Genomic DNA, 25,877 nt, shown 5'->3' with positions numbered 1-25,877 from the left:
GTTCACAAATTCAAATAATGTTTATTTTTTTATAAAAAGGTTGGTGTTTCAAAAAATGTTTGTGAATTTTTAAATATGTTCTTGTATCAAATTTGTTCGCATTTTTCTAAAAGTGTACATAATTTTCAGAAAAACTGTTCAGGATTTAAAGAATGGTTCATGTTTCCTACAATATTCAAAAACTTCATACCTTAAAATCTCCTTGATTGAAAAGAAAAATAGATTGAATAATTCATGGGACTTCTCTGGCGTACGATGACGTAACAAAACTCTTAAATTCCTTTGACCAATGAATGAAAAACTAGCGGATTTATTATGTCACACCTGGCGAAACCGAGAAGCTAAATGTTCCTTTTGTCGTGCACATAAGGTTTTGTTTGCACATTTAATTCTCATTAATTTTAAATGCATATTATTTTTTTCTCCCGTTGCAACGCACGGGCATATGTGCTAGCCAATATAAATATACATGATGGTGGGCCATGGATTAGTTCGAATCTTTAAACAAGTGTGTGGTGCCAGATGTACGGGTAGATACCGCTAGAGCGCAAAATGACTTTGCGGTAGAGTTAAAGGTTCAAAACAAACTTGGAATGTCACGTTAGCGCAGTTAACATCTAGACAGCGGGTGCATCGATATTACACCGTTAAGGCAAGTGTTTGTACTTTTCAAGTGCATGCACCAAAATAAACATGCGTGCAGCACCGCCTGTGCATATATATATTCCTAAAAAAGGAAATTAGTCACACGACTAGAATGGAGACCGTGACAAACTTGCTTACGTTTACATCCGTCGGCGGCCAACCAAATGTTGAGCCCGTGCCCACAGTCCCGTACACCTTACACATGGCTAATGTCGCCAGATTCTGCCCACTTGCTTCCTCAGGTTCTTAACCCCTCTCACTTGAAGCCTCACACTCAAAGCCACGGCTGAGAGCCTGAGACTATAAACCAAAAACCAGTGTCCGGAGACCAGACACCCCTCTCTCTTCTCCTCCTTGCTTTATTTCTATCTCCCGAGATCAATCATACACACACTGCGCACACCGTTCATGGACGAAACCCCCCACCGCCGCACCGGCGTTGGCGCCGGAGTCCGCCTGAAGCAGAAACTCGCACAGCTCCTTGTGCGTTCTTCTTGCATCACCAACGCCACCAAGACCACAACCACCCCGGCCACGGCCTTCGTTAGCCTCGATAAGGCCAACGCCAACCCCAACCAAGAGCCACGACATTCCCCTGACTTGTGCACCCACTGCACCTATCAGAGGCCTAACCCTGTGGAAGGAAGCCGCCACCGTCACCGCAGCGCGTCGGTCGTCCACGCCTCCGTCGACTACCTAGGTGGGGTCTCCGGTCGCCGTCCTGTTCACTCCATTGCTCCTCTCCTGCCGCCATCGGTGCAGACGAACGATGCAATGAAGAGCAGGGGTGCACGCTCTAGGTCGGTGTCAAGGCGGCATCGCTCATACTCCTCTTGTCGGCGTCTGCGGCGGCCGCGGATGAACTCCGTGCCGTACAGCTGCTCTTCGTCCACGGCGACCGACGACGAAAGCGCCGAGGATGCTGAGACGACGACGCTCTTCTCGTCCCTCAGCTTCTCCTCCGACTCGACCTGCGAGTTTTACCACGCCAACAGTAGCAATGCCTCCAGGAAGAGCCACAGGAACGCGCCCCGCGGAGCGCCCCGGCGCGCGTTGCCAAGTGCCAGGGACCCACCCGATGCCTTGCCGCCGCGGGTTAACTTGGCGACGAAGCACCACCACTGCAAGAACAGCAAAAGGGAGGAGGATGCGAATGCGATCAAGAAGATGGTCGTGGAAGAAACCGGAGCCATTGGCGTGGGCATGGCGGTGGTGAAGCGATCGAGCAACCCATACGCAGACTTCCGGAGCTCGATGGTGGAGATGGTCGTGGAGCGCCGTATCGCCAGCCTGGGGAAGATGGAGGAGCTCCTGGAGTCGTACCTCTCGCTCAACTCGCCGGAGCACCACCCGGCAATCATCGCCGCCTTCGAGGACGTCTGGGAGGCCGTCTTCGGTGAGGCGTGACAGAGAGTACCAAGCTAAAGGTGTTCGTTGTAGTAGCTTGCTAGTTCAGGTCTTCAGGATCGATCGGACGCGCGGTGTTGTTTGTGGTTTTCAGTTCGTCTTAGCTATACTTTGCAGATGTATGTACAAAAAGAAAATGTACATGCCCAGTGCAGAATTCTCATGCAGAATTGGTGTCATCGCTCGTGCCATCGAAATGTTGCGTGCTCAAATTAATTACTAGCTTGTCTCTAGTTGAGCACTTTGAGCCTTGGAGTTCTATGATGAATATTTTGAGTTAATTTTTGTGTCAGACAGCGTTGTAGGTTTGATGCTCGGATATGCGTGTGTCCAAAGACATGCGTGCCATCGCTCCTCGTTGGCTGACGTTTTTCCTGTCAACTATGACATCGCCACGTTCTATGTGTTTCAAATCAACTTGCTGTACGAACAAAAGAAAAAACAGGTAGCTGCTGACAACTACTAGATGTCCGGCTATTGAAACAGGATCAACAAGTACCAACAAGTGCGTTAGCTGAGTAGTAGGAGCATCTCCAGCCGGGCGTCTTAAACCCGCCTCATACATCTGGACGGGCCACCTGATCACTGTCGGCTCGCGAAATATCGATCCAGACAGACGCCTCATACGAACGAGCTGACCAGCATCCCTCATATCCAACCCAAATATGGGGCGGATATGGGGCACCCGAGCGTGTCCGGGCATGCCCGCCATGTTGGACCCGACAGCTCGACCCCACCGCAAATTGCACCAAATCCACCTACCCAGACCTGCCGGATTCATTTGTTATCTCCTCTCTTATTCCTCCGCCGCACCGCCCGTCTCGCAGCTCCGTCGCCGCGCGCATTCTGCAGCAGTTCCTAGTCTCTGTGCCTACAGCTTCGGCAGAGCAGTCCTCTCTCCCGTCCTCGCCGCGGGGGACATCGTCGCCGGTTTGGACGCCACCGCGGTACGCTCGCATGTCAATAAAAAGAGCCACTTTGCAACAATGCAGGAAGCGGTTGCGAAGGATGTGGAGAGGGCATTTGGTGTGCTTCAAGCTCGTTGAGGAATTGTGCTTTGCGCTGCAATGATGTGGGAATCATAAATTTTGTGGTAGCTGATGACATGTTGTGTTATTTTGCATAATATGATTGTCGATGATGAGGGTGATGGTGTAACCCAAACCAATGATTTTGAAGCACCTGGAGAATAAGTTGAAATCCCGGAAGATCAAGATGCAGCTCAGCTTATGAACTTTCTGCAGATGCATCAGAATCTTCGAGATCATTATGTGCACACGCAACTACTCAATGATCTTGTGGAGCACATGTGGACCCACAATGGAAACCAAAGAGCACATGTGGACCCATAAATTTATGTAAACACTATTTATGCTCGGTACCAACATTTGTTATTTACGTGGGACATTGGCTTGTATGATCGACATGCATGAGTTTGCATGGATTTGAGAGTCCGGATTTGAGATATGTGGATGCCGGGAGCAAAATAGGAGGGCCATCCGGATGCGTCCGCGGGCGTACCCGGGCGCGTCCGCGGACGTATAGAGGCCGGATTTGCCACGTCCGGTTGTAGATTCTCTAAGGGCATCCCCAACACTGACCCGCAAATTTGCTCAAATATCTGTTCGCGGACACGGGAGGCCAATCCACAGATACGGATGAGGGGGCCGGTCATCCAATGCTACCCGCATACAATACAAAGTGGATTTTAAAAAACAGACAAACTTCATGCAAACCGGATCATATTCATACAAACCGGACAAGAGCATTTACATTTCGGACACATTTTAACTAAAAACTATACTGAACTAAGGTAATAAAACTAGTTTACTGCTGTCGCCGGTTGATCCCCATTCCCACGACATGGATACCCTAAACTAATCTACAGCAGGCCGCGATGGGTTCTCCATTGTCTTCCGCATGTCCTGTAGCCCGCTCATTGGACTGCCGTGAGCCCTGAAGATATATGCTTCGGTGCAAAGGGCAATAGTAGCCTCCATGTCCGGCTAGGCTGCTCATCGGAGTGGCACCGGAGGGATATGCCTCGGCCGGAGTGGAGTGGTGCCCTCTGCTTTCGTGAAGCACGGATCAGAGTTGGTTTTTAGGGCGAGGGACAACGGTGGCCTACGAAGCGGGCAAGACACCGTTTGTGCATGCCAGCGACACCGCGGCAGAGGCCTTCATGGGAGCCAAGCGGCGGCGGCCTCCCATGTTCTACTTTTTCTCGATCATGGTGGTGGGCGCGGACGTGCTGGCCACTGCCTCGTCAATCTCCGCGAAGCCGACTTCTTTCACAGCCGGTAGGGCATGGGTTCGCAAATGTTGACGACAGATGGCACGGTCGCAGGCATAGGAGGAGCGGTACGACACGGCCTTGTCCACGACAGCCATGATGCCCGTGCTCCCTCATGTGCCGACCTGGAGCAACTCGCCACTCCTTGGCGAGTTGTCTTGGAGCGGCGAGTTGCTGAACCACGGGCTGGCTTGGAGCGGCCGCCTCCGTGAGCTGGCCTGCAACGGCTTGGAGCAGTGAGGGAAGTGAAGGAGAGAGTTGGTTGGCTCGTATCCGACGGGCCACCTAGTCGGCTATTATGTCGGAGAACTACTCTTCTTGCCCGCGGGATGCCATGGAGAGTGTGGATAAAATGGTACAAGGAGGAGATGGGGGCGGAGGTGTGGTGGGATTTTTGCCCGGCGTCTGGCATTGTTTAAATAGCGGGCGGACACGAGGAGCCAACCAACATTGTGTTTAATGTCGGCTGGCTCACGAATGGACATGTGATTGGAGTAGGTTTCTCGGCAATCGCGCGGGTTTAATGGAGGCAGGCGGGCGGTTTGTAGTCATTTGAATGCAGTGAGGAGGCGTGTTCAGCCGGGCGTGCAGCAGGCGGTGCTCTCTGGGCTGGAGCGTTGCCTCAATGCCAGCAGTGAGAGATCGCGTCCGCTCCGGGCCGATGTCAATGCAGAGCGGTCGCTCTAAGCGGCATGTATGTGGGTAGCTGGCGTCGGATGGCAACGCGCGCAAGCGGGGGAGGAGGGTTTTGGGTGGGCCATGGTTGCCAAACATGGATGCGACAGCGGTCTGGACGCCCGCAAAACACCCCCCTTCCCCCATTATTTACAGTTTGCAGGAAAAAGCACCGGTCTGCGGGCCGATGCAGAACGCGTTGGATGACAAAACACGTATGGACGGTTGCGGGGGGTTCGGCGGTCGACATTGGAGATGCCCTAAGTACTAAGTACGTAAGTTGGATAAGTTGGGGTTAGTCAAAAAAGTCATCAGATACAACAATATTCGAGTAGTTTAGGCTGGGCTGGGCAAAGGTCATAGGCTACTCGCCAGACCCACGCATATGGATAGTTTTTAGACTCTCGTAGTATAGGTTTTTAGATAGTTCATCATCGTGGCTTCGGCGGCGGCAAAGGCAATGCTGAATAAAGATTCTTCAGGTCCCACCCTGACGAGGCGATCGGTCCTATGGTAGGGGATGGATTTGAAAACCAGTCTGTTCAAGCAAGGATGGCATGGCAGCCGCATCCTCATTGTGGACCTGTGTCCTCGGGCTCCGCCGTTGTGATGGTGTTTGCTCCAGCGTCAGTGCTACCTCTAAGTTGCATTGGGATTTCGTCGAAGAGGAGAAGATGATGCGGTACAGTAGAAATAAGTATTTCCCTCAGTTAAAAACCAATGTTATCAATCCAGTAGGAAAACCACGCAAGACCTCGTGAACAACACCTACACACAAAAGAACGAATACTTGCACCCAACGCAAACAAAGGGTTTTCAATCCCTTGGTGGTTAATTGCAAGGATCAAATCTCGTAGTGATAGATAGATAAACAAAAACACAAAATAAAATAATGGTAGATAAATTGTAGCAAGGTATTTTTAGATTTTAATATTTGATAAAGATAAACCCAGGGACCATAGTATTCACTAGAGGCTTCTCTCTCGAACGAAAAGCATACGGTGGGTGAACAAGTTACTGTTGGGCAATTGATAGAAAAGCGCATAGTTATGACGATATCCAAGACAATGATCATGTATATATGCATCACATTCGAGACAAGTAGACTGACTCCTGTCTGCATCTACTACTATTGCTCCACACACCGACCGCTATCTAGCATGCAACTACGGGTGGAATAGAGTATGTTGGTAGAGATTGATATGGAGAAGACAAAAAAGAAGAAAGTATCACATCGACGAGGCTAACCAACGGGCTATGGAGATGGCCATCAATTGATGTCAATGCAAGGAGTAGGGATTGCCATGCAACTGATACACTAAGAGCTATAAGTGTATGAAAGCTAAAAAAACTAAGTGGGCCGGTGTGCATCCAACTTGCTTGCTCTAGAAGACCTCGTGCATTTGAGGAAGCCCACCAGAAAGCAAAAGCGATTCCCGTAGTAGCGGCGAGCGAAATGGGAGCAGCCTAAACCGTGAAAACGGGGTTGTGGGAGAGCAATACAAGCGTTGTGCTGCTAGGCGAAGCGGTTGAGTGCCGCACCCTAGATGGCTAAAGTCCAGTAGCCGAAAGCATCACTAGCTTACGCTCTGACCCGAGTAGCATGGGGCACGTGGAATCCCGTGTGAATCAGCAAGGACCACCTTGCAAGGCTAAATACTCCTGGGTGACCGATAGCGAAGTAGTACCGTGAGGGAAAGGTGAAAAGAACCCCCAGTGGGTAGTGAAATAGAACGTGAAACCGTGCTGAGCTCCCAAGCAGTGGGAGGGGAAAGTGATCTCTGACCGCGTGCCTGTTGAAGAATGAGCCGGCGACTCATAGGCAGTGGCTTGGTTAAGGGAACGGAACCCACCGGAGCCGTAGCGAAAGCGAGTCTTAATAGGGCGATTGTCACTGCTTATGGACCCGAACCTGGGTGATCTATCCATGACCAGGATGAAGCTTGGATAAACAAGCCAAGTTCTATAATGAAAAATTCCCACTAGTTATATGAAAGGGACTACATAGAAGACTCTCTATATGAAAAATATGGTGCTACTTTGAAGCACAAGTGTGGAAAAAGATAGTAACATTGCCACTTCTCTCTTTTTCTCTCACTTTCTTGTTGGGCTCTTTTTTGCTCCTTTTTATTTTTATTTTATTTCCTCACTTGGGACAATGCTCTAATAATGAATAATGATGATCATCACACTTCTATTTACTTACAACTCGATACTAGAACAAAATATGACTCTATATGAATGGCTCTGACGGTGTACCAGGATGTGCAATGATCTAGCATAACATGTATAAAAATGATGAACGGTGGCTGAGCCACAAATACTATGTCAGCTATATGATCACGCAAAGCAATATGACAATGATGATGCGTGTCACAATAACGGAACGGTGGAAGTTGCATGGCAATATATCTCAGAATGACTATGGAAATGACATAATAGGTAGGTATGATGGCTGTTTTGAGGAAGATATCAGGAGGTTTATGTGTGATAGAGCGTATCATATCACGGGGTTTAGATGCCCCGGCGAAGTTTGCACCACATCTCGAGATGAGAAAGGGCAATGCACGGTGCCGGAGAGGATAGCAAATGGCGGAAAGGTGAGTGTGCGTATAATCCATGGACTCACGGTAGTCATAAAGGACTCACATACTTATTGCAAAAGTTTATTTGCCCTTGAAGCAAAGTACTACTACGCATGTCCCTAGGGGGTGGTTGGTAGGAGTTAACCATTGCGTGCCCCCGATCTTCACGCAAAGGAATACACTCAATAATAAATCGTGCTCCAACTTCTTAGCATAACGAGATAGTACACTTGCATGCTTCGGGAATCACAAACCTTAACACCAATATTCTTACTAAACTACAATCATTCACTAGTACCTCCCACATATTACCATCTTTATATCGCAAAACGATTGCAAGGAATCAAACTTATCATATTCAGTGATCTCCATGAAAGTTTTTATTATATCCCTCTTCAATACCTATCATATTAGGACCACTTTCATAACTTGTGCATATTGCCATCACTATTATCAAACTCTCAAAATGTTATGAGTGAAGCATGAGAGTGCAACTATTTCTTTAAAATATAACCACCGTCGTACTCTAAAAGATATAAATTAAGCACATAGAGTATTCTAACAAATCACGAATAATGTGTGTCCCTCTCAAAAAGGTGTGTTTTATTGTGGCAAACTAAAAAGCAAACAAAGCAAAGACTCATATAATACATGACGCTTCAAGCAAAATTCGTATCATGTGATGAATAAAAATATAGATCCAAGTAATTTACCGATGGTTGGTAGAAGAAAGAGGGGGTGCCATCCGGGGCATCCCCAAGCTTACAATCTTGGGTGTACTTGAATATTACCTTGGGGTGCCTTGGGCATCCCAAGCTTATATCATCTCCAGCCACGCCCCCAACAGGCCCCCAGGCCATTTTTTTGCCGCCGGCGCCCGAAAAACGGCCCAGTCACGCCCTCAGGAGCCCGTTTTTCGCCGGTTTGGGCCGAAACTGGCGCCGCCGGACCCAGGCCGAACCCGGCGCGCTGGGGGCGCCTGGGGGCATCGGGGAAAGCGTTTTTGGCGCGAACAGGAATGGGCCTGCCGAGTCAGCGACACGCCGCTTCGTCGTCCTCATCGCCTCGGTTCCCGCGGGAATCAATGCCAAGGCTGTCGCGCTGCCGCGCTGGTCAGCCTCCATCGATGCCTCACGTGCAGCGCAGTGAAGGCGCCGCGACGCGCGTCCCACCCACTCCCGCCACGCATCACACGGCATGCAAGCGCCGCGACGCGCGTCCCGCCCGCTCACCGCCCTGCCTCGACTATAAAATTCGACCTCCCCGCCGGTGAACGCCACAACTCGCCTTCTCTCGCCTCGTCTCCCCCCAGAAGCCACGTCTCCCCCTCTTCTCCCCGCCGACGAGCATGGCTGAGCGGTACCCCAGTGACTCCGCGGCAGCGAACGGCTTCGACCGACGCCATCTCCACGAGGACGAGGCGCGCCTCCTCTCGAGGCTGACTATCCGGCGCCCCCATACATGCGGGTGCCGGGCTTGTGGAAGCTGAGCGCCGGCAGCGTCCTGGTACCACCGGTACCCACCGGGGCTGACCGGCGGGCCGAGATCGCCCGCATCCGCTCGTCGCTGACGGAGGCGCAGCGGAACGAGCCGAGGTACCCCGCTGACAGCCACACGCTCTGGACGATGTACTTCGAGCGCTACCGCGAAGACGAGATCGCCTCCACCAATAGCATCATCCCCCGCGATCGCCTCAATGCCGATGGGCGACGCGAGTGGTGAGGCGTGCTCGGCCGCACCCTCGAGGCCGTCCTCGACCACATCGAGACCGGCAACACGCCGCGTCTCGAGTACCCGCTGCGCCCGTCATTCTCTCGCCGTCGTAGCAGTGCCTGGACGCAGCTGCGACCGGAGTCGGGGACCTCCTCATCGTCGGGCTCCGGCTTGCTCTCCTCCGGCTCGCCGGCGCTCCGCCCCGTCAAGCCGGAACCGCAGGAGACCCTGCTTGGGCGCCGCACCCGCAGCAGCGCCCTCGTCATCAACGAGGGTGCCCGCCCCTCCCCGCGTTCCCTCCGCCTTGTCCGGCCGAAGCCCGAGCCGGGGCTGCTCCCCGTGAAGCCGGAGCACATGGACATGGCCGTCGACGACGGGACCGCCCTCAAGTGGGCGAAGGCGGACTACGTCCGCGAGAAGGTGCTCCGCCAGCGCCGGGCATACATGGAGATCAAGGCCCCGCGCCGCGGACGCGAGGAGGATGGCGTCGTCGTCCTCGACAGCGGCGACGAGGATGAGCCCGGGCCGTCCAACCCCCCGCGCGTCGGTGACCCTGGGCAGGGGTGCAGCAGGGACGGCGGCGGCTCCAGCGGGGCGCAGGGCGGCGGCGATGACGACGACGACGGCAGCGGCGGCGACTATACCCGGTTCTACAGGCTCCTCGGCATGTAGAAGGCGGGGCGGCGGCCGGGGAGTAGCAGGGCTAGGAGTAGTTCTAAGCGTAGTTTGTCTGTTTTCTCTGTTTTTTGTACAAATTTCAATGAAATTTCACCGAGTTTGTGCCAGATTCGTATCAGACCGCCGAGTTTGCGTGATTTTGGGGGCGACGGCTGGGAACGCAATCGCCCCCACGCCGAAAGCAAACACCGTTTCGGCCCCAGACGGTGTTTTTTGGCGTCCTGGGGGGCCGAACGGCTGGAGATGCTCTTAGGGTCTTGCCACTCCTTCTTCCTTCATCCATCGCGATCTCACTCAAAATTTGAAAACTTCAGCACACAAAACTCAACAGAAAACTCGTCAGATCCATTAGTATAACAAGCAAATCATAAAGTTTGGGTACTGTTGTAAACTCATTCATATTTTATTATTGCATAACACCTACTATAATCTAACTTCACCATGGCTTATACCCCCGATACAATCCATAGATTCATTAAAACAAGCAAAAAAATGCAATGAAAACAGAATCTGTAATGATCTGGCTAAGTGCCACACTTTTGTAACTCCACAAATTCTGAAACATTAGGACAATGTGGGAAATTTGTATATCAATCATGTGTAAAAAATTCAGAATTTTATCACGTTCCAGTGAACCTAAACAGTTCTGCTACTGGGTGCAAAAGTTTCTGTTTTCTGACAGAATCAAATCAACTATCAACCAAATCACCCCAAAGGCTTTACTTGGCACAAACTCTAATTTAAACACAAAAACACAACCATAACAGTAGCGTACTTGTGTGCACACACAAAAACAGAAAAGAAACAAGCAAAACAAAGATAAGTATTGGGTTGCCTCCCAACAAGCGTATTGTTTTACGCCCCTAGCTAGGCGTAATGCATAGTTTCAAGTGTTGTCGTCCTTAGTTTTCTCATCTTTTGATGTGTGTTTATCAGGAGGTTTCTCGAAAACAATATGGAACACATCATCAAACAAAATCTTAGCATTACTAAGTTAGTTATCATCAAATCCTTGTTGGTTCCCTTTTACAATCCAAGAATAGGAATGTCATCACAAACTAGTTCTCGTACAATTAAAGAATTCCTAAATATTGCTTTTTCATATGATGTTCTCACTCCCCGTTACAAAAGTTTTAGCTTCCAAATTTGAGGGAATTTCAACCTTAGGGATTTTACCCTCTTCACCTTTTTCGATAACAAATTCAGTCATGATAGCAACTTTCAAGCAAGCAAACAATCGAACAAGCAAAAAGGCAAATGAAAAATATTTTTGTGTTTTTGTGAAAACATTCTAGAAGTGGGTGAGATGAAAACGAGATACAAATAGCAGATGAAAGTAAATGCAAGGAGGCGAAAGTTTATGTGATGGTACTTGATAGATTTTGGTGATGTCTGCCCGGCAACGGTGCCAGAAGTTCTTCCTGATACTTGTGAGCTGCGTTAGGATTTCCTCGAAGAGGAGGGATGATGCAGTACAGTAGAGATAAGTATTTTCCTAAGTTAAGAACCAAGGTTATCAATCTAGTAGGAGAACCACGCAAGATCTCGTGAACAGCACCTACACACAAAAGAACAAATACTTGCACCCAACGCAAACAAGGGATTGTCAATCCCTTGGCGGTTAATTGCAAGGATCAAATCTCGTAGTGATAGATAGATAAACAAAACATGAAATAAAATAATGGTAAATAAATTGCAGCAAAGTATTTTTGGATTTTAATATATGATAAAGATAGACCCCGGGGCCATAGTTTTCACTAGAGGCTTCTCTCTTGAACAAAAACATACGGTGGGTAAACAAATTACTATTGGGCAATTGATATAAAATCACATAATTATGACGATATCCATGGCAATGATCATGTTTATAGGAATCACGTCTGAGACAAGTAGACTGACTCTTGCCTGCATCTACTACTATTACTCCACAGATCGACCGCTATCCAGCATGCATCTAGAGTATTAAGTTCATAAAGAACGGAGTAACGCCTTAAGCAAGATGATATGATGTAGAAAAAAGTAAACTCAAGCAATATGAATAATCCCCATCGTTTTTCCCTTAATGGCAACAATACAAATACGTGTCTTGTCCCTTTCTGTCACTGGGATATAGAGCACCGCAAGATCGAACCCATCACAATGCACCTCTCCCATTGCAAGATAAATGAATCTAGTTGGACAAACCAAACGGATAGATCGGAGAGAAATACAAAGCTATAATAATCATGCATAAAGAGTTCAGAGAAGACTCAAATAATATTCATAGATAATCTGATCATAAACCCACAATTCATCGGATCCCAACAAACACACCGCAAAAGAAAATTACATCGAATAGATCTCCAAGAACATCGAGGAGAACATTGTATTGAAGATCAAAGAGAGAGAAGAATACATCTAGCTACTAGCTATGAACCCGTAGGTCTGTGGTAAACTACTCACACGTCATCGGAAGGGCAGCAAGGTTGATGTAGAGGCCCTCCGTGATCGATTCCCCCCTCCGGCAGAGTACCGGAAAAGGTCCCCAGATGGGATCTTCAAAGAATAGAAACTTTTGGCGGTAGAAAAAGTATGTTGGGTGGCTCTCTGTTGGTTTCCCGATTTTAGAGAATTTATAGAGTTGGAATTAGGTCAAGCGGAGCCAGAGGAGGGCTGATACGTCTCCAACATATCTATAATTTTTGATTGCTTCATGCTATATTATATTCTGTTTTGGATGATTAATGGGCTTTATTATACACTTTAATATTATTTTTCGGACTAACCTATTAACCGGAGGCCCAGCCCAAATTGCTGTTTTTTTTGCCTATTTCAGTGTTTCGCAGAAAAAGAATATCAAACGGAGTCCAAACGGAATGAAACCTTCGGGAACGTGATTTTTGGAACAGACGTGATCCAGAGGACTTGGATCCTACGTCAAGAAAGCAACCAGGAGGGCACAAGGTAGGGGGCGCGCCTACCCCCCCAAGCGCGCCCTCCACCCTCGTGGGGCCCACGTTGCTCCACCGATGTACTTCTTCCTCCTATATATACTTACATACCCCCAAACCTACAGAGCATCCACGAAAACCTAATTCCACCGCCGCAACCTTCTGTACCCGTGAGATCCCATCTTGGGGCCTTTTCCGGCGTCCTGCCGGAGGGGGCATTGATCACGGAGGGCTTCTACATCAACACCATAGCCTCTCCGATGATGTGTGAGTAGTTTACCTCAGACCTTCGGGTCCATAGTTATTAGCTAGATGGCTTCTTCCCTCTCTTTGGATCTCAATACAAAGTTCTCCACGATTCTCGTGGAGATCTATTCGATGTAATCTTCTTTTGCGGTGTGTTTGTTGAGACCGATGAATTGTGGGTTTATTATCAAGTTTATCTATGAACAATATTTGAATCTCCTCTGAATTCTTTTATGTATGATTGGTTATCTTTGCAAGTCTCTTCGAATTATCAGTTTGGTTTGGCCTACTAGATTGATCTTTCTTGCAATGGGAGAAGTGCTTAGCTTTGGGTTCAATCTTGCGGTGTCCTTTCCAAGTGACAGCAGGGGCAGCAAGGCACGTATTGTATTGTTGCTATCGAGGATAACAAGATGGGGTTTATATCATATTGCATGAGTTTATCCCTCTACATCATGTCATCTTACTTAAAGCGTTACTCTGTTCTTTTGAACTTAATACTCTAGATGCATGCTGGATAGCAGTCGATGTGTGGAGTAATAGTAGTAGATGCAGGCAGGAGTCGGTCTACTTGTCGCGGACATGATGCCTATATACATGATCATACCTATATATTCTCATAACTATGCTCAATTCTATCAATTGCTCAACAGTAATTTGTTCACCCACCGTAATACTTATGCTCTTGAGAGAATCCACTAGTGAAACCTATGGCCCCCGGGTCTATTTTCCATCATATTAATCTCCCGACAACAAGTTATTTCTGGCGCCGTTTATTTTGCTTTCTTTACTTTTAGTTTTTATTATAAAAATACCAAAAATATTATCTTATCATATCTATCAGATCTCACTTTCGTAAGTGACCGTGAAGGGATTGACAACCCCTTTATTGCGTTGGTTGCGAGGTTTTTATTTGTTTGTGTAGGTGCGAGGGACTTGAGCATGGCCTCTTACTAGATTGATACCTTGGTTCTCAAAAACTGAGGGAAATACTTACGCTACTTTACTGCATCACCCTTTCCTCTTCAAGGGAAAACCAACGCAGTGCTCAAGAGGTAGCAAGAAGGATTTCTGGCGCCGTTGCCGGGGAGATCTACGCCAAGTCAAGTCAAGTCAAGACATACCAAGTACCCATCACAAACTCATCTCCCTCGCATTACATTATTTGCCATTTGCCTCTCATTTTCCTCTCCTCCACTTCACCCTTGCCGTTTTATTCACCCTTTCTTTTCCGTTCGCCTCTTTTTCGCTTGCTTCTTGTTTGCTCGTGTGTTGGGTTGCTTGTTTGTCACGATGGCTCAAGATAATACTAAATTGTGTGACTTTACCAATACCAACAACAATGATTTTCTTAGCACTCCGTTTGCTCCTCTTACCGATACTGAATCTTGTGAAATTAATGCTGCTTTGTTGAATCTTGCATGAAAGATCAATTCGCCGGTCTTCCTAGTGAAGATGCCGCTACCCATCTAAATAGCTTCGTTGATTTGTGTGATATGCAAAAGAAGAAAGATGTGGACAATGATATTGTTAAATTGAAGCTATTTCCTTTTTCGCTTAGAGATCGTGCTAAAGCGTGGTTTTCGTCTTTGCCTAAAAATAGTATTGATTCTTGGAATAAGTGCAAAGATGCTTTTATCTCTAAGTATTTTCCTCCCGCTAAGATCATCTCTCTTAGAAACGATATTATGAATTTTAAGCAACTTGATCATGAACATGTTGCACAAGCTTGGGAAAGGATGAAATTAATGATACGTAATTGCCCTACACATGGTTTGAATTTGTGGATGATTATACACAAATTTTATGCCGGATTGAATTTTGCTTCTAGAAATCTTTTAGATTCGGCCGCGAGAGGCACTTTTATGGAAATCACTTTAGGAGAAGCTACCAAACTCCTAGATGATATTATGGTTAATTATTCTCAATGGCACACTGAAAGATCTACTAATAAGAAAGTGCATGCGATAGAAGAAATTAATGTTTTGAGTGGAAAGATGGATGAACTTATGAAATTATTTGCTAATAAAAGTGTTTCTTCTGATCCTAATGATATGCCTTTGTCTACTTTGATTGAGAATAATAATGAATCTATGGATGTGAATTTTGTTGGTAGGAATAATTTTGGTAACAATGCGTATAGAGGAAACTTTAATTCTAGGCCGTACCCTAGTAATTCCTCTAATAATTATGGTAATTCCTACAACAATTCTAATGGAAATTTTAATAATATGCCTTCTGAATTTGAGACTAGTGTTAAAGAATTTGTGAATTCGCAAAAGAATTTCAATGCTTTGCTTGAAGAAAAATTGCTTAAAGTTGATGAATTGGCTAGGAACATTGATAGAATTTCTCTTGATGTTGATTCTTTGAAACTTAGATCTATTCCACCTAAGCATGATATCAATGAGTCTCTCAAAGCCATGAGAATTTCCATTGATGAGTGCAAAGAAAGAACCGCTAGGATGCGTGCTAAGAAAGATTGCTTTGTGAAAGCGTGTTCTTCTAATTTCTATGAAAATAAAGATGAAGATCTAAAAGTTATTGATGTGTCTCCTATTAAATCTTTGTTTTGCAATATGAATCTTGATAATGATGGGACTGAATATGATCCACCTTTACCTAGAAGGCGTTTCAAAAATTCGGAGTTTTTAGATCTTGATGCAAAAATTGGTAAATGTGGGATTGAAGAGATCAAAACTCTAGATATTAATGAACCCACTATTTTGGATTTCAAGGAATTTAATTATGATAATTGCTCTTTGATAGATTGTATTTCCTTGTTGCAATCCGTACTAAATTCTCCACATGCTTATAGTCAAAATAAAGCTTTTACTAAACATATCGTTGATGCTTTGATGCAATCTTATGAAGAAAAACTTGAGTTGGAAGTTTCTATCCCTAGAAAACTTTATGATGAGTGGGAACCTACTATTAAAATTAAAATTAAAGATCATGAATGCTATGCTTTGTGTGATTTGGGTGCTAGTGTTTCCACGATCCCAAAAACTTTATGTGATTTGCTAGGTTTCCGTGATTTTGATGATTGTTCTTTAAACTTGCACCTTGCGGATTCCACTATCAAGAAACCTATGGGAAGAATTAATGATGTTCTTATTGTTGCAAATAGGAACTATGTGCCCGTAGATTTTATTGTTCTTGACATAGATTGCAATCCTTCATGTCCTATTATTCTTGGTAGACCTTTCCTTAGAACGATTGGTGCAATTATTGGTATGAAGGAAGGGAATATTAGATTCCAATTTCCATTAAGTAAAGGCATGGAACACTTTCCTAGAAAGAAAGTAAAATTACCTTATGAATCTATTATGAGAGCCACTTATGGATTGCCTACCAAAGATGGCAATACCTAGATCTATCCTTGCTTTTATGCCTAGCTAGGGGCATTAAACGATAGCGCTTGTTGGGAGGCAACCCAATTTTATTTTTATTTTTTTGCTTTTTGCTTCTGTTTAGAAATAAATCTTTGATCTAGCCTCTGGTTAGATGTGTTTTTATGTTTTAGTTAGTGTTTGTGCCAAGTTAAACCTATAGGATCTTCTTGGATGATAGTTATTTGATCTTGCTGAAAATTCCAGAAACTTTATGTTCACGAAAACAATTTTTAAAAAACACCAGAACGTGATAAAATACTGATTCCAATTGCAGTAGATCAATAAACAAAATTTCTAGTTCTTCCTATTTTGGCTAAAGTTTTTGAGTTCCAGAAGTTTGCGTTAGTTACAGATTACTACAGACTGTTCTGTTTTTGACAGATTCTGTTTTTCGTGTGTTGTTTGCTTATTTTGATGAATCTGTGGCTAGTAAAATAGTTTATAAACCATAGAGAAGTTGGAATACAGTAGGTTTAACACCAATATAAATAACGAATGAGTTCATTACAGTACCCTGAAGTGGTGTTTTGTTTTCTTTCGCTAACGGAGCTCACGAGATTTTCTGTTAAGTTTTGTGTTGTGAAGTTTTCAAGTTTTGGGTAAAAGATTTGATGGATTATGGAACAAGGAGTGGCAAGAGCCTAAGCTTTGGGATGCCCATGGCACCCCAAGATAATCTAAGGACACCAAAAAGCCAAAGCTTGGGGATGCCCCGGAAGCCATCCCCTCTTTCGTCTACTTCCATCGGTAACTTTACTTGGAGCTATATTTTTATTCACCACATGATATGTGTTTTGCTTGGAGCGTGTTGTGTTATTTTATTCTTTATTTGTTAGTTAGCCACAATCATCCTTGCTGTACACACCTTTTGAGAGAGCCACACATGATTCGAAATTTGTTAGAATACTCTATGTGCTTCACTTATATGTTTTGAGCTATATAGTTTTTGCTCTAGTGCTTCACTTATATCTTTTAGAGCACGGTGGTGGATTTGTTTTATAGAAACTATTGTTCTCTCGTGCTTCGCTTATATTATTTTGAGAGTCCTACAAAACAGCATGGTAATTTGCTTTAATTATGATAGGCATTCAAGATTAGTAAAAATTATCTTATGAGTGTGTTGAATACTATGAGAAGTTTGATGCTTGATAATTGTTTTGAGATATAAAGATGGTGATATTAGAGTCATGCTAGTTGAGTAGTTGTGGATTTGAGAAATACTTGTGTTAAAGTTTGTGATTCCCGTAGCATGCACGTATGGTGAACCGTTATGTGATGAAGTCGGAGCATAATTTATTTATTGATTGTCTTCCTTATGAGTGGCGGTCGGGGACGAGCGATGGTCTTTTCCTACCAATCTACCCCCCTAGGAGCATGCGCGTAATACTTTGCTTTGATAACTTGTAGATTTTTGCAATAAGTATATGAGTTCATTATGACTAATGTTGAGTCCATGGATTATACGCACTTTTCTTCCTTCCACCATTGCTAGCCTCTCTAATACCGTGCACTTTTCGCCGGTATCATACACCCACCATATACATTCCTCAAAACAGCCACCATACCTACCTATCATGGCATTTCCATAGCCATTCCGAGATATATTGCCATGCAACTTACCACCGTTCCGTTTACTATGACACGCTCCATCATTGTCATATTGCCTCGCATGATCATGTAGTTGACATCGTATTTGTGGCAAAGCCACCGTTCATAATTCTTTCATACATGTCACTCTTGATTCATTGCATATCCCGGTACACCGCCGGAGGCATTCACATAGAGTCATATTTTGTTCTAAGTATTGAGTTGTAATTGTTGAGTTGTAAGTAAATAAAAGTGTGATGATCATCATTTTTTGAGCATTGTCCCAAGTGAGGAAAGGATGATGGAGACTATGATTCCCCCATAAGTCGGTATGAGACTCCGGACTAAATAAAAACAAAGAGGCCATAAAAAAAGAGAAAAGGCCCAAAAAAATGAGAGAAAAAGAGAGAAGGGACAATGTTACTATCCTTTTACCACACTTGTGCTTCAAAATAGCACCATGATCTTCATGATAAAGAGTCTTCTATGATATCACTTTCATATACTAGTGGGAATTTTTCATTATAGAACTTGCCTTGTATATTCCAATGATGGGCTTCCTCAAAATGCCCTAGGTCTTCGTGAGCAAGCGAGTTGGATGCACACCCACTTAGTTTCTTTTGTTGAGCTTTCATATACTTATAGCTCTAGTGCATCCGTTGCATGGCAATCCCTACTCACTCATATTGATATCTATTAATGGGCATCTCCATAGCCCGTTGATACGCCTAGTTGATGTGAGACTATCTTCTCCCTTGTTGTCTTCTCCACAACCATCATTTTATTCCACATATAGTGCTATGTCCATGGCTCACGCTCATGTATTGCATGAAGATTGAAAAAGTTTGAGAACACCAAAAGTATGAAACAATTGCTTGACTTGTCATCGGGGTTGTGCATAATTTAAATACTTTGTGTGGTGAAGATAGAGCATAGCCAGACTATATGATTTTGTAGGGATAACTTTCTTTGGCCATGTTATTTTGAGAAGACATAATTGCTTAGTTAGTATGCTTGAAGTATTATTTTTATGTCAATATTAAACTTTCGTCTTCAATCTTTCGGATCTGAATATTCATACCACAATTAAGAGAATTACATTGAAATTATGCCAAGTAGCATTCCGCATCAAAAATTCTGTTTTTATCATTTACCTACTCGAGGACGAGCAAGAATTAAGCTTGGGGATGCTTGATACGTCTCCAACGTATCTATAATTTTTTATTGCTTCATGTTATATTATATTCTGTTTTGGATGATTAATGGGCTTTATTATATACTTTTATATTATTTTTGGGACTAACCTATTAACCGGAGGCCCAGCCCAAATTGTTGTTTTTTGCCTATTTCAGTGTTTCGCAGAAAAAGAATATCAAACGGAGTCCAAACGGAATGAAACCTTCGGGAATGTGATTTTTGAAACAAACGTGATCCAGAGGACTTGACCCTACGTCAAGAAAGCAACCAGGAGGGCACGAGGTAGGGGGGCGTGCCTACCCCCCCCAGGCGCGCCCTCCACCCTCGTGGGGCCCACGTTGCTCCACAGACGTATTTCTTCGTCCTATATATACCTACGTATCCCCAAACCAACAGAGCATCCATGAAAACCTAATTCCACCGCCGCAACCTTCTGTACCCATGTGATCCCATCTTGGGGCCTTTTCCGGCGTCCCGCCGGAGGGAGCATTGATCACGGAGGGCTTCTACATCAACACCATAGCCTCTCCGATGATGTGTGAGTAGTTTACCTCAGACCTTCGGGTCCATAGTTATTAGCTAGATGGCTTCTTCTCTCTCTTTGGGTCTCAATACAAAGTTCTCCACGATTCTCGTGGAGATCTATTCGATGTAATCTTCTTTTGCGGTGTGTTTGTTGAGACCGATGAATTGTGGGTTTATGATCAAGTTTATCTATGAACAATATTTGAATCTCCTCTGAATTCTTTTATGTATGATTGGTTATCTTTGCAAGTCTCTTCGAATTATCAGTTTGGTTTGGCCTACTAGATTGATCTTTCTTGCAATGGGAGAAGTGCTTAGCTTTGGGTTCAATCTTGCGGTGTCCTTTCCCAGTGACAGCAGGGGCAGCAAGGCATGTATTGTATTGTTGCCATGGAGGATAACAAGATGGGGTTTATATCATATTGCATGAGTTTATCCCTCTACATCATGTCATCTTACTTAAAGCGTTACTCTGTTCTTTTGAACTTAATACTCTAGATGCATGCTGGATAGCGGTCGATGTTGAGTAACAGTAGTAGATGCAGGCAGGAGTCGGTCTACTTGTCGCGGACATGATGCCTATATACATGATCATACCTAGATATTCTCATAACTATGCTCAATTCTATCAATTGCTCAACAGTAATTTGTTCACCCACCGTAATACTTATGCTCTTGAGAGAAGCCACTAGTGAAACCTATGGCCCCCGGGTCTATTTTCCATCATATTAATCTCCTGACAACAAGCTATTTCTGGCACCGTTTATTTTGCAATCTTTACTTTTAATCTTTATCATAAAAATACCAAAAATATTATCTAATCATATCTATCAGATCTCACTTTCGTAAGTGACCGTGAAGGGATTGACAACCCCTTTATTGCGTTGGTTGCGAGGTTTTTATTTGTTTGTGTAGGTGCGAGGAACTTGAGCGTGGTCTCCTACTCGATTGATACCTTGGTTCTCAAAAACTGAGGGAAATACTTACGCTACTTTACTGCATCAGCCTTTCCTCTCCAAGGGAAAACCAATGCAGTGCTCAGGAGGTAGCAAGGGCCCACAAGGTACTTGCGTGCGCCTATCTCCCTAGGCGCACCCAAGTGCCTTGTGGCCTTCTCGTTGCACATTTGGTCTCCCCCGACGCTTCAAGGGTCTCTTTTGTCCAGAAAAAATCGTCAAAAAAATTCATGGCATTTGGACTTCGTTTGGTAGTGATTTCCTGGAAAACCAAAAACAGGCAAAAAAAACACCAACTGGCACTTGGCACTAAGTTAATAGCTTAGTCCCAAAAACTGATATATAATTGCATATAAAACATCCAAGATTGATACTATAATAGCATGGAACAATAAAAAAATATAGATACATTGGAGATGTATCAGTGGGCGCAGAGCTTGAGATGTATTCTAGGAGCTGATGCGGATTGTGGTCTACATCTAGAAGATGGTGGATCGTTTGCTAGGTTCATGGTTCTCGGATGGCAGGTATGGTTTTCTCCTCCGACATCTTGGTCGTGTGGGGGTGCCAAATTTGGAGTTTGATGGCGTGTCCAGACTATTGTCCCAGTCTGATTCGTCGGTAATGGTTTTATCTTTGGTGAGCCAACTTGGAGGTTTGCAAAGATGTATATTTTATCAGTGTTGGAGCCGCGTCGAACTCGGGTGTGGAGGTGATCCGTCATTTTTTTTCTTTGATGACTGCAATGGTGGTGCCAGAGGCAGGTGACGGACGTCGGTGTCAAGCTCAGAGGATTCTTCAGTCTTATTTATAATTTTACTTCTTGGCTGGTGTTCCTTTGTGCAAATCCTAGCTTTCTGCTTTCTTTTCAGTTTTGCCATATTGATATGTATATGACTTATACTATTATACTTATGATAGAAATAAGATACGTGTTACCATGAAAAGAAAGGTCACATGCCACTATACTCGCAAACAACTCTTATATTATACTCCTTTCATCTTAATGCAGTGATCTTTTGTGTGTTTTGGGAACCGCATAATACAAAAATAGTGACCAACCGCGGCAGTGCTAAAACTTTTTCTTTTCTTTTCACTTCCCCCTCCCAGCGACATAGGCGTAACCAAAGGCGGTTCGGCTACCACCATCCTCCGCCAGCGAGTCGAGGGGCTCCTCTTCTCTCCGCTGGATGCTCTGGCGGCAGGAGAGGGGGGGACCCCGCTGCCTCGTCGATGGCGCGTAGTTAGGTCAGGGCTGGGTTTTCTTCCTTCCACTGTTTCTGCCTTGATGATTATGGTGGCGGCGGCATGGAATAAATCTGCTTCAGATTCGATTCCGGTGGTTTGCTATGAGGCGTTCGTCGGCAAATCTGGTAGTAGGCCCAATCGAGGCTGGTGTGGTGGTGGTGCCGACCTAGAGGTGGATTTTAAGCCCTGGCCCCACCGTCGTGGTGACGCGCGTTCTGGCGTCGACATGGAGGCATGGAGCTTTTGTAGGAGCGTGGTGACTCTGGATTTGCAGGTTTTCATCGGTGGCGGCGCTTCATCGTCCTCGTTCAACAAGCTGGTGCAAGTGGCGGCGCAGTTCCAATCTGGCTTATCTCTAGCGTGCTGGTCCTCTTGGAACGAGGATGGTGACTCCTGATGTTTTTAATCCGTGCGCACAACCAAGGGTTTCACCGGCTCCGGCAGGGAGCGGCGGCGCGCCCTCATCCCACGTTGGAGGTGGGGCTAGATTGGTTCCCCGAGGTACTATTTGCAATTTCTTATTTTTATAGGGTTACATTGTATCACTCCTTATTTTAAATATAATTTGGGTTCTCGCAAAAAAGTGTGGACGACGACCACACAAGACATTTTCGCCTGAATTCATATTTGTGACTCGATTGATACACACCAATTGTGTAGTACGTTAGTGAACACGTCTGTGGGGTAGGCGTTTTGGCTCCTAGGAACATTGGCTTCCGTGTGAACAGTAACAGGGAAAAATAGTTAATGTTTTAAAAAAATCTGATTTTTTTGTAGATGCTCATGTTAGTGTCATAAGAATCATTGGCAATTTTCATGCGAAATGAAGTAGCAGTGTTTCGTCGATGGAAAAAACAAATTTGGGGTGACATTTAAGGGTAACATTTGGTCTTCAACTTTTTATCTTTTTTGCACAAACAAAAATGCTTAACCTTTTCGCCTAAAATTTGTAGGTAGTATTTGAATGTGACTATGAACACATATAATTTTGTTGGATTTTTTTTTTGACATTTCAAAAATCATTTTCGTGCACAGGAGCACGTGCACCCCGGCAGCCAACTTGGATTTCCATACTTGTGTTCACTATGTAGTGACTGCAGCAACCATGGCGGGTCCATGCACTAGTGCCATTGTAGGGCATATGCACTATAGGGCTCATCTTTAAAAAAATTATTTTTATTTTATAAGTATCCATTCTACTAGTTACCATCACATGTTCGGATTTGAAGATGCATTAAATCACTGCATGCAAATATTAAGAGAAAACTCAACAATACATGTAAAAGTTCTTCGTCATTTAGTGATCATGCATGCATATGCATTGTAATTAATGCATCGTAAACACAAACTTTTAAGAAAAACGGCATATTATTAATGAAATATTTTTGTAAACTATGAAATATATTTCACCACTCATCATCTACCTTGGTTGAAGTGATTTTTAAATTGAGCCTTATAAGCTGAAAAGAAGGGTGTACGACGATATTTTTTATTAATATAATATAATATTTACAAAGTAGAAGAAAAGGATCTAAGCTTATCCAGTTCCAGTATGAGGAAACATCACAAAGATTTTTGGTACTACAACGATTTAAAGGTTGGACTCAATCCATGTTCTTCTGTTTAAGCCCGTGCTCAAGAGGAGTAATGTCTTGGTCCTGTCTTAGCAAGTATTCCGACAACGAGCTTCTTGTGTAAATACTTTCCCATTTCTCTAAATCTAAATATTCCAAAACATGTAGGATGATGAGAGCAAGAGCTATTGGTTGTGAGAACCTCGTAGACACTGAGCTCGTGGAGGGTTTGAAATGAAGTGCGTGTTCGGCAATCCACCAACTTTTGAAAATCCAAGGATCTGCGGAGCGAGGAATTAGTTGCTTCCTGATTTTCAACTACAACTCCGGCTGCTCCAGAGCGGAGTTGTGGAGACAGAGTGACTCCGAACAGGGCTGAAGTCGAGATTCCATGTGGAAAATTTGAAATGAAGTCTAGATTCAGAGATGGGCGGTGACTTACGTTAGTCATAGCAAAACCAACTCATGATTAGACAATGAACTCACGGAACACGGCGCATGCTTTCCAACAATGTCCGACAAAAACATCGAGATGACTAACAAGCGATTCTTCCCTAATGATCCCCACCAGAACTTTTTACGACTAATAACTGTACATCAGCCAACATGTGGGCCCAACATGTCAGCCTAACAGTACAAGTTTCTTTAATTAACCGTGCACAGCATCCTAGCCCAGCTCCGCTCGCAGGAACAGCTGAACAAGCACAAGCCGCCGGCGCGCTTGTCCGCACGCGGCGAGCAGGCCTCGGATTCGTGTCCCCGGACGCCGACGGTGGCGTTGGGCTGGTTCCTCGCCTGGATTGTCCATTTGCCCGTGGCGGCCATAGCATGTGCGTGCGAGCTACGTATACGCTTCCCGATGGAGCGCGGGTTACTCGCTGACGTCGACATGTTGTTTTCCACCCACATTTTCAAGTTACTATTGCCTAGTGCGATGCTCGGCGATTCCATGTTCTGCTTGTTGTCTTCTCCGTTGGTGGTTCTCGAGAATGCACATGTCAACATGTGATGTGGGCAACTTCAAAAGACAAAAGAGACATGTGATGTGGGCAGTATTTCTGTCAAGCCTCCCGGGGGTAATTCTCACATGGATAGATGGATGAATCAGCAGCGGCGTACTACAAAGAAGCCTCGTACGTCTGTGGACACGGGTGCGTGGAGATGGTCTAGTCATCCTTTATTTTTCGAGTATTTGACAAAAAAGTACCATATTAGAGGTTACCGTTTCACAGAACTATCACTTTTAAAAAAGTGACTTATAACTATCAAAATTTTCTAATTTTCTGATTAAAAACTATCACTTTTGAAAAATGGCCAATTTAGAAGATTTAAACACGTTTATGACATGCGGGGCCCACCAGTCAGAGCTGATGTGGCGGCAAAGTCAACTCCGTTTATTTTGACCGTTACGTTGACAGTTATTACAAGTGGGGCCCACCTATCACCATCAATCTTCTTCGTCCTCCTCCTCCTCTCTCTCCCACCGCTCCTTCCTGGCGCCCACCCACGCCTGGTCCGGCCGCATCTGGGAGCGCACCAGCTGCGCGCCCGCCGGCGGGGCCGGGCGGCTCCGCTGCGCCACGGGCGACTGCGGCGGGCAGCTCCAGTGCGGGGGCTTCGGCGGCGCGGCGCCCGCCACGCTGGCGTAGGTCTCCCTCCACCACGGCGGCGACGACCAGTCGTCCTACGGGGTGAGCGTGGTGGACGGCTTCAACGTGGGCCTGTTGGTGACCCCGCACGAGGGCCGCGGCAACTGCCCTGTCCTCGCCTGCCGCAAGGACCTGACGCAGACCTGCCCCGGCGAGCTGCAGGTGCGCGCGGCAGCCGGGCGGCGGTGTCGCCGCGTGCAAGAGCGGTTGTCTGGTGTTCGGCACCAACGAGTTGTGCTGCCGCAACGCGTACAACAGCCCGGCCGCCTGCCGCCCCTCCAAGTACTCGGACTTCTTCAAGAGCGAGTGCCCGCGGGCCTTCACCTACGCCCACGACAGCCCCTCCCTCACCCACCAGTGCTCCGCGTCGTGCGAGCTCAAAGTCATCTTCTACCACTAGAGTTGAGTCCAGCGGCGCTCGAGCCGGCGGGACCCGCGCCGCCGCCACCGTCCGTCGTCAGTGGGTGCACACAAGGTGTTTGAGGAAATGGCAAAGAGAGAAACGAGGAGGAGGAAGAAGAAGACTGATGCTGACAGGTGGGCCCCACTTGCAATAACGGTCAAAATAAACGGA

General features: G+C 45.6%; 1 protein-coding gene across 1 annotated transcript; it reads left to right on the top strand.

Annotated features, from left to right (window-relative positions):
• Window positions 1-893: 893 nt before the first annotated feature.
• Window positions 894-2,316, top strand: LOC123074546 (transcription repressor OFP8-like). Its single transcript, XM_044497351.1, has one exon. The coding sequence runs from the start codon at window positions 1,054-1,056 to the stop codon at window positions 2,050-2,052; it is 999 nt and encodes a 332-aa protein (XP_044353286.1). The 5' UTR covers window positions 894-1,053; the 3' UTR covers window positions 2,053-2,316.
• Window positions 2,317-25,877: the final 23,561 nt, after the last annotated feature.

Source organism: Triticum aestivum, chromosome 3D (genome assembly GCF_018294505.1).
Source record: "Triticum aestivum cultivar Chinese Spring chromosome 3D, IWGSC CS RefSeq v2.1, whole genome shotgun sequence".
Lineage (NCBI taxonomy): Eukaryota > Viridiplantae > Streptophyta > Magnoliopsida > Poales > Poaceae > Triticum > Triticum aestivum.
The sequence above is the reverse complement of the archived record's forward strand: the minus strand, read 5'-3'. Positions and strand labels throughout refer to the sequence as shown.

What these genes read in the sequence shown, in the direction of transcription:
- LOC123074546 (XM_044497351.1), top strand. Translation starts at nt 1,054, where the DNA reads ATGGACGAAACCCCCCACCGCCGCACCGGCGTTGGCGCCGGAGTCCGC.